This window comes from Pezoporus wallicus, unplaced genomic scaffold, assembly GCF_028554395.1.
Source record: "Pezoporus wallicus isolate ANWC-B61680 ecotype Strahan unplaced genomic scaffold, APGP_CSIRO_Pwel_v1 scaffold_2696, whole genome shotgun sequence".
In the NCBI taxonomy this organism is placed as follows: Eukaryota; Metazoa; Chordata; class Aves; order Psittaciformes; family Psittacidae; genus Pezoporus; species Pezoporus wallicus.
In genome coordinates, this window is record NW_026637439.1 from 2274022 (window position 1) to 2287967 (window position 13946).

A 13946-nucleotide genomic window follows, 5' to 3' on the forward strand; every position below is an offset into this window, starting at 1 on the left:
AACCTAGCCCATCAGTAAAGTTGTAGATATATTTACTATTAACAGAAATTGACATGTTTCACAGCAAAATGAATAATCTGGGTTTCTTTTAACAAGGATCCTCACCACTGATTACTTGTCCAAACAGCTCTTCTGGTGTATCTCCAAAGAATGGCACACACCCAACAAGAAATTCATAAAGGATAATTCCCATAGCCCACCAGTCCACTGGTTTTCCATAACCCTGTCTCAGTATCACTTCAGGAGCTATGTATTCCGGTGTACCATAGACCTAAAATAAAGAAAATAAGTGCGATAGTAAAACAAGTCTAACTGAGCTATGTCACATCACTGACAGTTTTGGAAACATATTATGGAAAAAAGGAATTCAGTAGGTTTTAGTCTGCTGACTTCACATAACTGTTAATGTTTTTAGAACAACCTAGCTATGTTTACAGGCATCATAATGAACATTTGCGCATCTTTCATGCAAAGGACAGTCTGAATTTCGTGCATGAAAGTCCATCATGGCAAGTATTTTATTTAACTTTAACACACTCCTATCTTTATATGAAAGTTGTGATGGTTTTATCTTAAGTAACTTTTAAAGAGTGAACAGATTGTGAGCAATGGTAATGAGGCATGCTTAAAGGGAAATGGGCCATAGCAAGGATTTTAGCACCCTTGGTTGTACAATGCATAATGAGCTCCACAAGTACTCTGCTGAGACTCCTGAATTCCTTCTAGAAACAGTTTTCCATTTGTCTCTCTCACAGATTCACTTTCACACAATTAGGCTGTTCATCTTACTAACAGATCCTAATGTAGAAAGAAAAAAATCTCAGAATAATCTGCAGGGCATCAATAAAAGTAACTGACACGCACAGCTGGAACATCAATGCAGAAATAACAACAGTTTATAGAGTATCATGCTACATGCCACTTGCAAAACATCACTTAAATTGAACACTCAATGTAGAACTGAAAAAGGCTGTCTCTTACTTGTTTGTCAAGGAATTCTCTGGCATCCTTCTCAATGTGACCCTCATACAGATTGGTAGTCAAACTCATCAGCCCCACCTTTGACAGGCCGAAGTCTGTAAGCTTTATATGGCCCATGGATGTTACCAATAAACTGTAAATTAGAATGATTTGAAATTACTGTGATATAATTCAACATTATGCAGTGCTGATTACAACTATCATTATTATTACTATTATTAGATGAAAATGTTCCATTAGCAGCGCAAAAATAAAGACACCTTAAAAAGTAATTTAACAAGGTACAACATAAACAGGTTAAAAATCTGAGTCTTAACATTTGTTACTATTAGCAGATGTAAACACTTTTTCATATGCAATTGCACAACATCTTATAGAACCATACAAGGGTTGAGAGCTGAATGCTATATGCTTTGAAGAAAAAGAAACAGTCATCATCTGAAAGACCCAGAATAGAATAAATGTTGCTTTTTAATTGAGGAGAGCATTTTCTGTGGGTCATTAACTGAAAGAACACTCAGGTATTAAGTTAGTCAGTAACTAATACTACACTAGCCTGAAGTATCATGCTATGAAGGTACTGTCATTCAAGAGGCATGATCTAACTCTTTTTCTTTAAATGTGAAACTTGCAGCTACCATACTTTTTACTGCAGCTACTTGCTGTAATGTTATTTACGTGTACAGAAGAAACAGTTTTCTGAATTTTGAAAAAAACAACCAAACAAAAAACCTCATGCAATAGGAAAGATTTCCAAGTCTGGGCAATCTTGTCTTCATATATGCAAATATCTGCAAGTTGGCGATATTTAGTCTTAAAACAGTGTCTTAAGCACACTTAGAAAGATCTTTTCCTTAATGACCAAAATCAATTTCTCTCAATTCAGCTGGAAGAGTAAACATTTTTTTTTTTTCCTGCTACTCTGTTACCTCTTGCATCTAAAGACAGAAAACTCAAAAAAATCTCTTTTGGAAAAAAAAAAAACCACCACATTTTCTGTTACTGCAGGTAGGGAAAAATTCAAATATTGTGTAGAAATTGTGAATCTACATAACATTTTCATTTTTAAAAAACCCCAACAAACGAACAAACAAAAACCAACAAAACATTTCAACTACATTCAAAGGAAGTTTACACCTTTGATATTTTATCTAATAATTTCTAAGTCTTCTTTTGGGTATATTCTATATACATACTTGTCTGGTTTCAAATCCCTGTGTACAATTCCATAATTATGAAGGTATTCCAAGGCCAGAACAGTCTCTGCAAAGTACATCCTTGCCATGTCTACAGGTAAGGGACCCATGTTCTTCATCAAAGTAGCACAGTCCCCGCCTGTGGAAACAGAACAAACGTTCCAGGTGACACTATAAATTTTGAGTGGTATCAGTATAAGCCATATATGCTGCAGAAAGAGACATAAACTGCAGTCACAAATGTTTATTTTCCAGTCAAGTGATTCAATTGACCATGTAACCATACCAACTATTGCACTGGAAACACAATGTGAAGCTGGGAGTGAGCAGTTCAAGGGTTCAGCTGGAAAATAATAAAGTCTGTGCTGCTACACATGGAGGCAGCAAAACGAAACCAAACCCACACAACCTTAGTCTAGGTATCCCATATTGCACTGCCCCTGTTCACTGTCTCCTTCAGCATCAGCACCTTTTCAAATCGCTTCCTCTTGCCTCTTCCTTTGTAAAACTAACTAGTACAAATACCCCAACATGTGCTAATGAAAATTTCAGCTCCAGAAAAGCAAACAGCATTTCCACAAGGTTTTCTGAACACTAGGACACTTACGATTATAGTCCATGAGGAACTTATTCAAACAGCAGTTATTTCCCATTGTAGCTGGAGCTCAAGTGTTTTACAAGCTCCCTCTGGAAGATGACTAGAAAAAAGCCACCTTGCTGTTGGATTTAGATCATAAATCTGTATTGCCAGAGTACAGAGGACCCAAGGAAGCCTTTCTAATGCAAGTACCATATGGGTTATTTTTCTTTCTTGCTGTAAGAAAATGAAAATAGAACAGCCACTTTACCTTCTACATACTCCATGACCATACATAAATGACGTCTTGTTTCAAAAGAACAATACATGCTGACTACAAATGGATTTTCTGCAAATGTCAGGATATCACGCTCAACGAAAGCCTGTTGGATCTGGTTTCGGAGGATGAGATTCTGCTTATTAATTTTCTTCATGGCAAATCTTTGTCTGGTTTCTTTGTGTCTCACAAAATAAACCGCACTGAAGAAGTTCAAATAGGACAGAGAAAGAAAAAACTCTGAATAACTTAAAATACATGTTTTAAAAACTTCTTTTTACGAAAAAAAGTATTTTTTAAAACTCTGTATGCATTATGTAAAAGGTTTATGTTTTCTTTAATGTAGTTGACCTGCCTTTGACATTACAGAATGGCTACAAACTTCATTTTGTTCTATAACCAGGATGAATATCAGTCAACAAAAATCAGTACACAAACTAAAACCAAACAACTCCCCCTTGCCCTGTGTCCCAAAACCAAACAACGGATACAGCAAATGCATCCAACAGACACAGTAAATGTTCTCAGCTCAGGCAGATTTTGGGCGTTTCCACAAAGGATTATATACAAAACCCAGCTATGGCACACTGTTATAAAATCATTCTTACAAATGCTTAGTCTGTAAATGCGTTATCAGATAATTATGACTCAGACCCCGTCCAGGAGATTTTAAAACATGTCACAGGTTTCTCATGAGGTTTGATTCAAAGCTGTTTGATGGGGTAGCTCCTTTGTTGCCAGGTGCTAACTATCCTGTTCTTTTTCAGTCCCTGACAGCACTGATCCATATCAGGGGTAGGTCACCAGTAGGTAATCCGAAACAAAGATCACTGCATTAACTGCATAGTAACATGGGGTTAAGATGTATCTTGACAAGCAGAATTTCCACTGGTGTACTCAGTACTGAGTTTCCTGTAAGCCTGGTTAGATAAGGTCAAGGCATGGAAGCCAGCTGAAAGAAAACCTCACATGTACAAGCCTTCTTTCTTTCAAGGCTCAAGGAATCATCCTGCCATGAAACACTGACACGGGATGTTACTGCTGCAATTCTCAGAATCCCTTGAGGCAAATCATGAAAACGTCTGCCTTGCCTGAAAACTGCTTTGTAGCATTTAATGCTCGTAGCATGTCCAGTATATAATTACCACAGCAGCGAGTGTATACAGGCAGAAAAGACTACAAGGAGAAAATGGGGGGGGGGAGAAGAAGGGAGGTGGGACTCAATTTAGATTGTTTTTAAATTCAGTTTGTTGTCCCCAAGAGGTCCAATTATCAGCACACAATTATTTATTTAAACACAAAAAAACCACAAAAAGGCGATTCTTGCCTTATTATTTCAGTGAAGACCTTCCCACAGCTACCAAGTTACAAACACTGAAAGTGTCAACACATTTCTGCTTTCCTTTGTTGACAAAAGCTTTTTCTGTAAAATAAAGTTTCTCTTACTGTTTCCAAAAGTTTTCATTAATCCCTTGTTTTTGTCTGTGCACAAGGCACACAAAAGATATTACACTATTATGAAAGTAGGGGAAAACCACCTTGGGCAAAACTCAAGACAAATCCCACCCTTCGTGCTTCCTACAAAGTCTTTCTCTCTTCTGCCCCTCCCAAGCTGGGATAAACGACTGAGTTATTCAGCTCCAGTACTCCTCTCTGCTGGCTTCATGTCTTTTGTCCTCCTGGAACTCTTCCTACCCCTCCCCTCATGCCCACTTCTCTCTCCCCTTCATTACAACTCTTCCTTTGCTTTTCTCTCCCTTACACTCTCGTTTTCCTCTCTCATGTTATCTCCTGTCAGTCAGTTTTAGTTTCTTAATCTCCTGTAATTTCATCTATGTTTTTCTCTATTTCAGTCCCCTTGTGCTCTCCTGGCATATAGAAAAGTGAACCCTTCAAGTGCCTGAAGCTGTAATCCTTGAAAAAAAAAAAAAATTATATGAAAAAACTGAGGACTGCCTGAGGACTTGGCATGCAGATCTTTCTCAGAGCTTTCATTTGAACACTGCCCGTATGAACTCCTGAAAGACAGATATTAATCAGAACAAACTATTACAGCATCTTAATAAATCTTTGCAGATCATGTGGATCTATAGGATAATTACTACCATATTTAAAGATGAAAAGCCAGTAAATTCTAAGGACTATGTAGTCCACTAACTATCTGGGACATTCTGGCTGTGTTTTTCCAGCTCTCTAAATCCCATTCGCCAGTCGTACAGTCACAGGCAGGCAATTGTGTTACTTTCCACTGGGATTCAGTTATCTACAACTCCTCACGAAAAAAAAACCTGTTTACTTCAAGTTTACTAGACCCACAAAACAACTGCAACACAGCTGTCCCTCTTACAATTACAGAGACATAGGCTGTTCATGAGATACTACGCGCTTTTAAATGATCCTTAACATACAAAAATGTTGAGCATTGCTTATTCACATCCTCTGATCACAGAAACCGCAGCAAACAGCATTTATGCTTTACAAAGAAAATTATGTCCTAGCCAGCAGCATGTTATTCCTGCAGAAGACCCCCGCTTCTTCCTCCAAGATGCTCCCAATTCACAGCAGTGGCGCCATCTCCTTAGCCTACCAGTATGCTAAACTAAGCATGCTACAACAATGGTGCCTGGGACTGCCTGTGACACAGCTCCCACAGTTTGAAACTTGTCAATAAAATGACAAATAGAAAACGAAATATTCCCAAACAGTTAAATAACCATATATAAACTGCCTGAACTTAAAAATAAAAACGAACAAACAAAAAAAACCCAAACACCACACACACACAAAAAACCCTTATATGTTCCTGCACGTAAGTGGGGCTTCAAGTTAATCTAAGTAGAAAGCCTGGAGTAAAGCACACATCTGCTGAGACACAGCTATGAACCTGGAGGTGAAATGATGGCAACAGTCACAGTAGCTTTAGCACTTAACAACTTTTGTCTTCAGTAATTCTAAACTCTGATTTGCTGGTGGTACGCCTCTGTTACCGTGCAACAAGTTACCACCTAGATTTTGATGGCCTTCTAGTTTCTGCTCACACTCCTTGAAGCTGTCATCTTGCTTCAGTCTTACAATTCTGGCACTGAACATGAGCCTTGCTTTTTGCCCCACACAGTCCCACTATCCCACATACCTCTATTTTTCATAATGCTACAACTGGAGCACTAAACAGAAGTTCATCTTTGTTTTACATGTACTTTTAAGAAAGAGCACAATAATACCTCAATTCTTGGTTTCTTGGCCTTGGCCATTAAATGCTGTTCATGATTTTCAGTATATTATACAGACAACTGTAAATCTGAGGATTGTTTTGACACAAAAGCAATGTATTAGGAACATGCAGACCATCCAACTGTTGTGTCAATCCATTCAATGATCTGTCTGCCTGCAAAGCCACAAACTGGTGTTGGCTTTACGACTCCCCTCTTTCTGTTTTTGCAACATGACCCCAAGAGATTTCTAAAACATCCTCTGAATTCAATATATGTATCCCGATAGGTACACAAGTGCTCTGTGTTTTATTGATGCTGTGCTTCAACACAGCAAGAAAAAGTTTGCTTTTCAAGAGAAGTAGCAAAAATCCCTGGCATTATTCAAACACTACATTAGTCTCTCAGTCTACTTCCAACATAAATAGCTTTTAAAAGTATCACTAAAATACCTTTAGCTAGGCACAAATATAAAGGATTGCATGTGTGTGTTAAGATGACCAAAATAAATTTCCAGAAATTTAACTGGGCTCCTGAATTGCTCAAACTTACATTATGCAAGCTATGTCTCCAATCTTATAACCAAGATTCCTGTTTTTTCTCTAAATTACTTAAGGGCTCCAGGCCTAGTTTACAGTTTTCATTAACTTCAAATTTAGAGCCATTTTACAATCCAGTCTACATTCAGTTTTGTGCCTAATGTGGCTGTGCTGCTTTGCTTTGACCCAATTCTCTAATTTACCAAAGGACCTTGAACTCCTTGTGGAAATACGGGTACTGTACTTGCTGCTTAAAAGTTACAGCTGCTTACTGGGAGTGATATTTCATTTTCATAATTAATTTCCTTAAGGAAACTGATTATGAAATCAATCAATTAATTCCTTCTACTATCTTCTGTACTACCCTGGAACAAAGTCTGAGGTTTCCTCTAGTGAAGTGGGCCACTTGTGAGGGTGTGATTCATGATACAGCAATGTGGTAAAGTTTATGGAGAGTTATTTCAGATCACAATTTACAAGCAGCACAGCACCACTAGCTAGGCGATGTCCATGACCAGACTGGATTTATTTGGGGACACGGTGAAACGCTGCATAAAGCACTACAGCACAATAGGGCAATATACAGTGCCCAGGTTCAAAGTCCATCATTTTGAGTAAGTCCACAATGAATGATGAGTATAAGATCCCCAGCACAGAAGTTGTCTGACTCTACTTTTTAAGCTGCTCTTCAAAGCTACAAGGTCCTAAGAAACAAAGCCTCTTACCTGCACAGACCTGTGACCCACAGGGATAAACAGAAAAGGAAAGTAATATAGCTTATTAGACCTGTAATCCATTCAGAGTTGGTGCTACATAAGTGAACCTACAAAGCCAGACTTCCCCCGACCCCTTCCAGTTCTGAACTGGTGTCTGCCAGGCTGTTAATGAATTAACCTGAATGACAGGGTATTATTCTGCAGCTGGGTAGTTTTGTTACTCCCATTCACAATGCAACGATCCATGAGCAAGTACTGTCAATCAGACGGAGAAGAGACAGTAATGAGTAATCACAGGTTACAGGCAGCAGCTGCTCAAGCCAACACAACCTCAGTTTTTAAATTTATCAAGCAACACCACTGGCCAGTACGTGACATATACATACCAACCATTACCATATAAGTAAAAGGATTCCAGGCAGTCACAAAATAAGTATTATGTACATGCTTTAAGCAAATGCAGTGATACATTAATGAAGAACAACTGAACTAACATCACTTGCTTCCCTGAAATCAAACGTAATCTTCATTTTGTTGAGCTGGTCCAGGAAATCAGGCCGATGCCAACTTGAAGAGACTGAATACAAATACCTGCTACCTCTTACAAGCTGCAATATGAAATTTTTCACTGCTCTGTTTGCAGTGAAAAATTTAAATTTGGGAAGTATGAAAAGTTTTGGCTGGCTGACAGAAGTCAGATAGACAGCTTGTGAAATCATTAATGACTTGGCCAGCATCCTACATGTTTACTGATTCACAGCTTGTTTAACTTCTTGTATATTCCTAGCCATTCCCAATAGCCTGATACACCTCATCTACTATACAGTCACTTAACTGCACTACAAATAAGTTTACCCAATCAATTAAAAGCACAGAACTGCTAAGATATTTACTCAAACCTTCACAAAACCAGTAGTTTATACTCAAACCCATCAAGTTTAACACATCTGACAAATCTCAGCTACACCATGCCAAGCCCAACAATTACCCTGTCAAGCAGTCAAAGCTTTCCATTTCACTAATGAAGGCAAAAACACCACAGCAAAATCAAAGACAGCAGAATGTTTGGTTTTTTTTTCATTTGTTAAGAATGAAACCCTCCATTATAGCCTCAAAATACATAAAATATTACAACAGCATACTGAATCTTTAACAAGTCAATGCACCAAATATGTCCACTCACATGTTTCTGAGAATAAATCAATGAAGCACAGATAGAATTCACACGTATTTAGGTTATTTCAAAAAATTAATGGCCTGGAAAAACATGGATGCAGGGGGAAAAGAAATAATCCTTGCAGCTAACAACAGTAACTTTTATTTCTGCTGCTTATACATGTAAATAAACTGCATTAAATGCCTATGGAGCAGTTGATTGTTTAGTATTCACAGGTGGAACAGATAGTTTTATTACTCCCCATTTTGTAGATGGGTTAAAGAGCATTTATGTTATCGTGATATGCTCCTCTTTAAATTTGACCGTAACTTTTAAGTAAATTAACTACCAATCATACTGGTGCTAACAGAAAGAACACTTACTAAAGATCAAAAACTGGTCTGTCAATATTATGGTTCCATTTACCTGACATTCCACAGTGGAGATCTTCAAGCACACAGATAGTTTTGAGAAGTCCAGACAGTCTGGACAGACAGTTTTGAGACAGTCCAGAGAATTTAGGAGCACAAGGCCACTCAATTTATAGTAGCTGGGGGGCAGTGACTAGTGAGTACTTTCAGAATATTGTCTCACAGTTCACTGAATGTGTTCCTCTCCCTCTACATTAATTAGTAAGGGGCTGTACCTTTTTTTCCTTGTTCTTGACTCTTAAGACATAACCATTGAAAACAATAAATCCAAGCCAACAAAATCTATTTTGCTATTATTTACTTAAGGATGGAACTAACAGAACTCTACTAAACTCACGAGATTTTCAGTTTCGACTTCTTAACACCACAGTATAACCTGCCAGACTACCCCTGTTTTAATACTTGCCAAAGAGAATAATGATTCATGCAGAATACAGATATGCTCCAAGCTATTCACCCTCTTATAAGCATTCCATTTCCCCACAAAACTATCAGGGTCTCACCCCATTTTTATGACATTTGCATTGCCAATTTAGCATACTATTGGCATTAAAAAGATGTTCCAAAAGTATTGATTTTGCCTTCCACAAGCATGAGAAAAAAAATTCTACAACCCTACATCATGTGTGCCATAGAAAGCCATGGCTTTTCATCCTTTCTTTTCCAGCTTCTGAGATAAGTTCTCTCTGGTTTCAAATGGACAGTTGTCTCCAGTCTGTATTTAATGGCTCATCAAGGCTCCTTGTAACTGAAACACCTATGGAGCAAGAGCCACAGGCCTACCAAATGTCTGACTTAGAAGTCTAGCCACAAACTGCTAGTTGAAGCATGCCCTTCTGCCCTTCTCTACCCCTCCCTCAGCATCGTAGACTGCTGGGAAGTTGGGCAGGTGCAGTGACTTGGACACCCTTTTCTCTGATGAGGACCCACCCCACACCATTCTTCTTATGCTCCTTCAGTAGGATAAAGAGGAAACTAGGTAGGAGATGAAAGGAGGAATGGAGGAGACTAAGGATCTGCAAAATGAAGGAGAAAGGGGTTTGTCCAGGGAGGGGAGCAGCAGCTACTGCTAACTGCTGGAAGAAAGGCTTTTGAAGTCCTGGGGTAGTTGGGAGAAAAAGGCATAAAGTAATGGGCTCGCCTAGGGAGAAATTCTGAGAAAATTGTGCAACTTGACTAGTGAGAAGTTTTATTTGGATATTTACGTAACTTTAATGAAAATTATGTTACTTCCTTCAGGCTTTCTGCTGAGCTATGTAAGCAGGCCTGGACACAAATAATAGCCTCCACAAGTGCTATCATGACCTACAGTACTAGGCAGAACCCAATGCCTCCTGCCCAGGGCTCAGGGTTACTGTGATCGGAGAGTATGACCATGCTCACCAGCCTCAGGCCATTAAAACAGCATGCAAAATTCAACTGGGTAGATTGCAAGTGCTTTCTCTTCTATGTCCGTGGTCTTGTCAAAGACTGCTTAGTCCTATTCAGGTTGCTGCTGCTTCCTACCTCAAGCAGAGGTAGCACAGAGAAGAGCCAGTCTAAGGTCTGTGCTGAAGAAAAGCACAGGTCTCTCCACTGCCAGGCTGTGACATGGTCTAATGGCAATGAGCTCCTCACCTCAAGACAGAAACCTTTCTTTTTTGAATGAATACATCCCTCCTGGTTCTGCTAACAAGTTACATAGACCAAGACTATGTCCTGATACATTTCAGTTCAAAGGAGGAGCCAATCAGGAGTCTAATAGCTGCTGATCAGAAAAGGTGACTAAAGACGGATTTCTGCCTGCTGATATACACAATCCCTTGATGGTACTTCCAGAAAACGTTATGTGTTCCTTTAAGGTCCAGGCTAACATAATTTCTGCTGGTCTTCTGGGATATCCCCAATGATTTGCATACCACTGGTCAGTAAGCTATGGACCTTCCAAGTACCCCAAACTAACCAAGTAACAGCAATTGCTTAAAAGCTAATGGGTTAAAATTTGAAGATGAAAGACTGTCTGCAGAGAAGCAACAAAACAGTGTTGACCTACTTAAGGAAATCTGCTTCTACTTCACCAGTATGTTTAGGTCAACTAAGCACTCATTTTTAACAATCTGTCTCCTTACAGATGCAGTTTTATTCCCTTTCACATGTGCATAAACATAGACTGTTTCCACTGCTCTAAAGGTGGCTTTAAATCTGCCTTTCAATTCATTCAGATTTCATCTTTGGCATTACACAATACATACTTCTGAAAAATCTTTGTGATGTGATACTCAGTATTTTAATTTACTGCAGCACACAGTAACTCATTATTGCCTAGCAAGCTTTTCAAAAAGTTTTTCTTGTGAACTTCAAATATTAGCAATAAAACCAGAAAGCAAAATGAAAAAGCAGTGCAAACAAACTCCTTCACATAAACATCCTGGCAATAAGTAATAATGGGAAGTTAAGCAAATATGCTGCACTTGTGAATTACTCACCCATAAGCTCCATTACTGATCAGTTTAATTGTTTCAAAATCACTTTCCTGAGGTTTTCTCTGCAGCTTCAGTGAGGTATCAGAGCTCTTCAAAGTAAAAGAGGAGAGAGAACAATGTTAATACGGTACTTTTTTCAAGACCAAGGAAACATAAAAATCAACCAAAAAACCCCCTTAACCTATTACCAGGCTGTCATACCCTGATGAACCACATACATACTCTGTCCAGTTAAGTCAGAGTCCAGAGTTACAGACTTAAGTGAACCCCACCAGGCACCTGTTGTCCACTGTCTTCCCATTTTAGTAAATCTGACCATGGTATGACAGCCTGGTTGTAACTAAATGTAGATGAGCTCTTGTTCACTCAAATAAACTTCTGCACACTTCTAACTAATGTTAGGATAGACTGTGAAAAGAGACATAAAATGAAAGAGAAAAACATAGAGGCTAAAAACACGAGTTCTATCATTATGGAGGTCACTTTCATGCATTTGTATGCCAAAACATTTTCAAATGTTGTTCTGAGAGTACTGCATAACCTTTTTTCTAGCTTTAGTTTTTAATTAATCTTGAACATGTGTGAAATAGAATTGGGGTGTAGGGGGGTGATGAGGGCACCAGACAAAAAATACAGTGTTCCAAACCCACAAGATCCTTTTCAAGATGCTTTCCAAATCTCCAAGTCCTACAGTCCCTACCCATGCAGTCTGGTAGTAAAGGTCTAAAGTAGAGCTGGTTGGAACATTTTTAATTAAACTCTTGCTGAAGAAAATTCAGTGCAAGAAGATTAGTGAATATGTTAATATAATAAACTATATAGGGACAGAGATGATTTATTAAATTGTTCAGCCCACTTGCTTGCCAGTACAGGATTCTTCCTAATTGCATATTTATGACGATTTTAAATGGTTCTGTACTTTAAAGTTACACTTCCTGTAACTTTCCACGTGTGTTTATTCCACGGCTATACTTCAAGGAAAATGTTTCCAAATACTCACCCCATATTTTTTCTTTACTGATTTCCTTACATTGCTTTGTTACACTGCATTAACCTTTCTGTATTTTTTCAACAGTTGCACAACACAAACTTTACGATTGCAATTTCTTAGCCACTGCTAAGCCAGTTTGCGCTTCAGCTTCTCCTAAGCACTTCAGCACTTCATTTAAATCTCCTAGCTGTTATTTCTCCAATTTGTCAATATCCTTCCACTAAATGCTACTTAGGTCTAAAACAGATGAACAGAATAAGAAACATCCTTCATGTCACAACTTTGGAAGCCTTTGTAGGTGGTGTTTGTTAAAGTCAGAAATTATCTCAAGATAATACGACATGTACTATGAGGATGATGTCTTTTCTGTAGTATAAGAGAACTGCTTTAACAGATACACCATACCTGTGTTTTAAATCCTAATATTTGTAAGTCTCTGTAAAGCACCCCTGAATAACTATGCATCCCTCAAAACGGCACTTGCCTTTTCTATCCACTTGCACTGAGAATCAACACTAAATTGTCAGGACTCTACCCATTGTTGACTGAAATCCAGAGTATGAGAAACAACTTTTAAAAATAAGAATCTCAATCGAGAGCATTTAATCCTACAATATTCAAACCAACAAACTGCTCCAACTAGTTTCTCTCTGGCCAACCTAAACAAGCATCTGACAAAATATTACCGTAAGATACCCACTATGTTAGACAATAACTTTTAAACACAGATTCAGAACAACAATGCACAATCTTCCAGACTGCAAGCTAATTTTCTGAATCCAGACTATTTACTATATTGCCTATTTCTTTCTTGTGTCTTCACTGGATCTGTTCAGTCTCCCGGTTTGATCAGTAGCTGTTCTAAAATCTGTTTAAAAGAATTCATTTTTTATGAAATGGTTTAAAAACCCTTCTGAAAGAAAAATCAATACATTAATTAAACAGAAATAAAGGAAGCAGTGATGAATTTTGTGGTAAAACAATTGCCACATGGTAACCACTAACTTTGTGGAAGCTAAAGATACTGTAACATCTAGAAAAACAGGTAGGAAGTTTTGTGCTACTAGGTTTTGCAAGCCTTCCCTCTGCTGAGCACCATGGCATCAGCCAGAGTATTAACCATTGTTCTATTCAATCTCTTTACACACACCAGGAGAAAAAAACAGAGGGGACACAACACAGCTATTTTTCCTTGCTCAGATTCAGTAAAATCAGCAACATAACATGAAAACTTACATTTATTGATTCATCCCCTTCCAGATTTTCTGCTGTCCCACTGTCACAGTTAGCTAGCTGAGCTATTTCTGGAAACAGAGATTAGAAACTTCATTTTAAACACAGAAAACCTGAAAAGTGTTCTTCCAGAATGCCCAATGAACATGCTGTCCAATCTGTAGTATCTGCAAGTAAC

General features: G+C 38.3%; 1 protein-coding gene across 7 annotated transcripts in view; it reads right to left on the reverse strand.

The window, feature by feature from the left end:
- Nucleotides 1-13946, reverse strand: part of MAST4 (microtubule associated serine/threonine kinase family member 4) — a 272976-nt gene that overhangs the window by 27234 nt on the left and 231796 nt on the right. For all 7 annotated transcript variants that reach the window (XM_057405475.1, XM_057405474.1, XM_057405476.1 and 4 more), the window contains 6 exons: nt 13772-13839; nt 11548-11633; nt 3026-3234; nt 2178-2316; nt 982-1114; nt 106-271 (listed from right to left, as the gene is read on the reverse strand). In XM_057405475.1, the coding sequence (XP_057261458.1) occupies nt 106-271; nt 982-1114; nt 2178-2316; nt 3026-3234; nt 11548-11633; nt 13772-13839 (801 nt within the window). The remainder of the gene's footprint in view (nt 1-105; nt 272-981; nt 1115-2177; nt 2317-3025; nt 3235-11547; nt 11634-13771; nt 13840-13946) is intronic.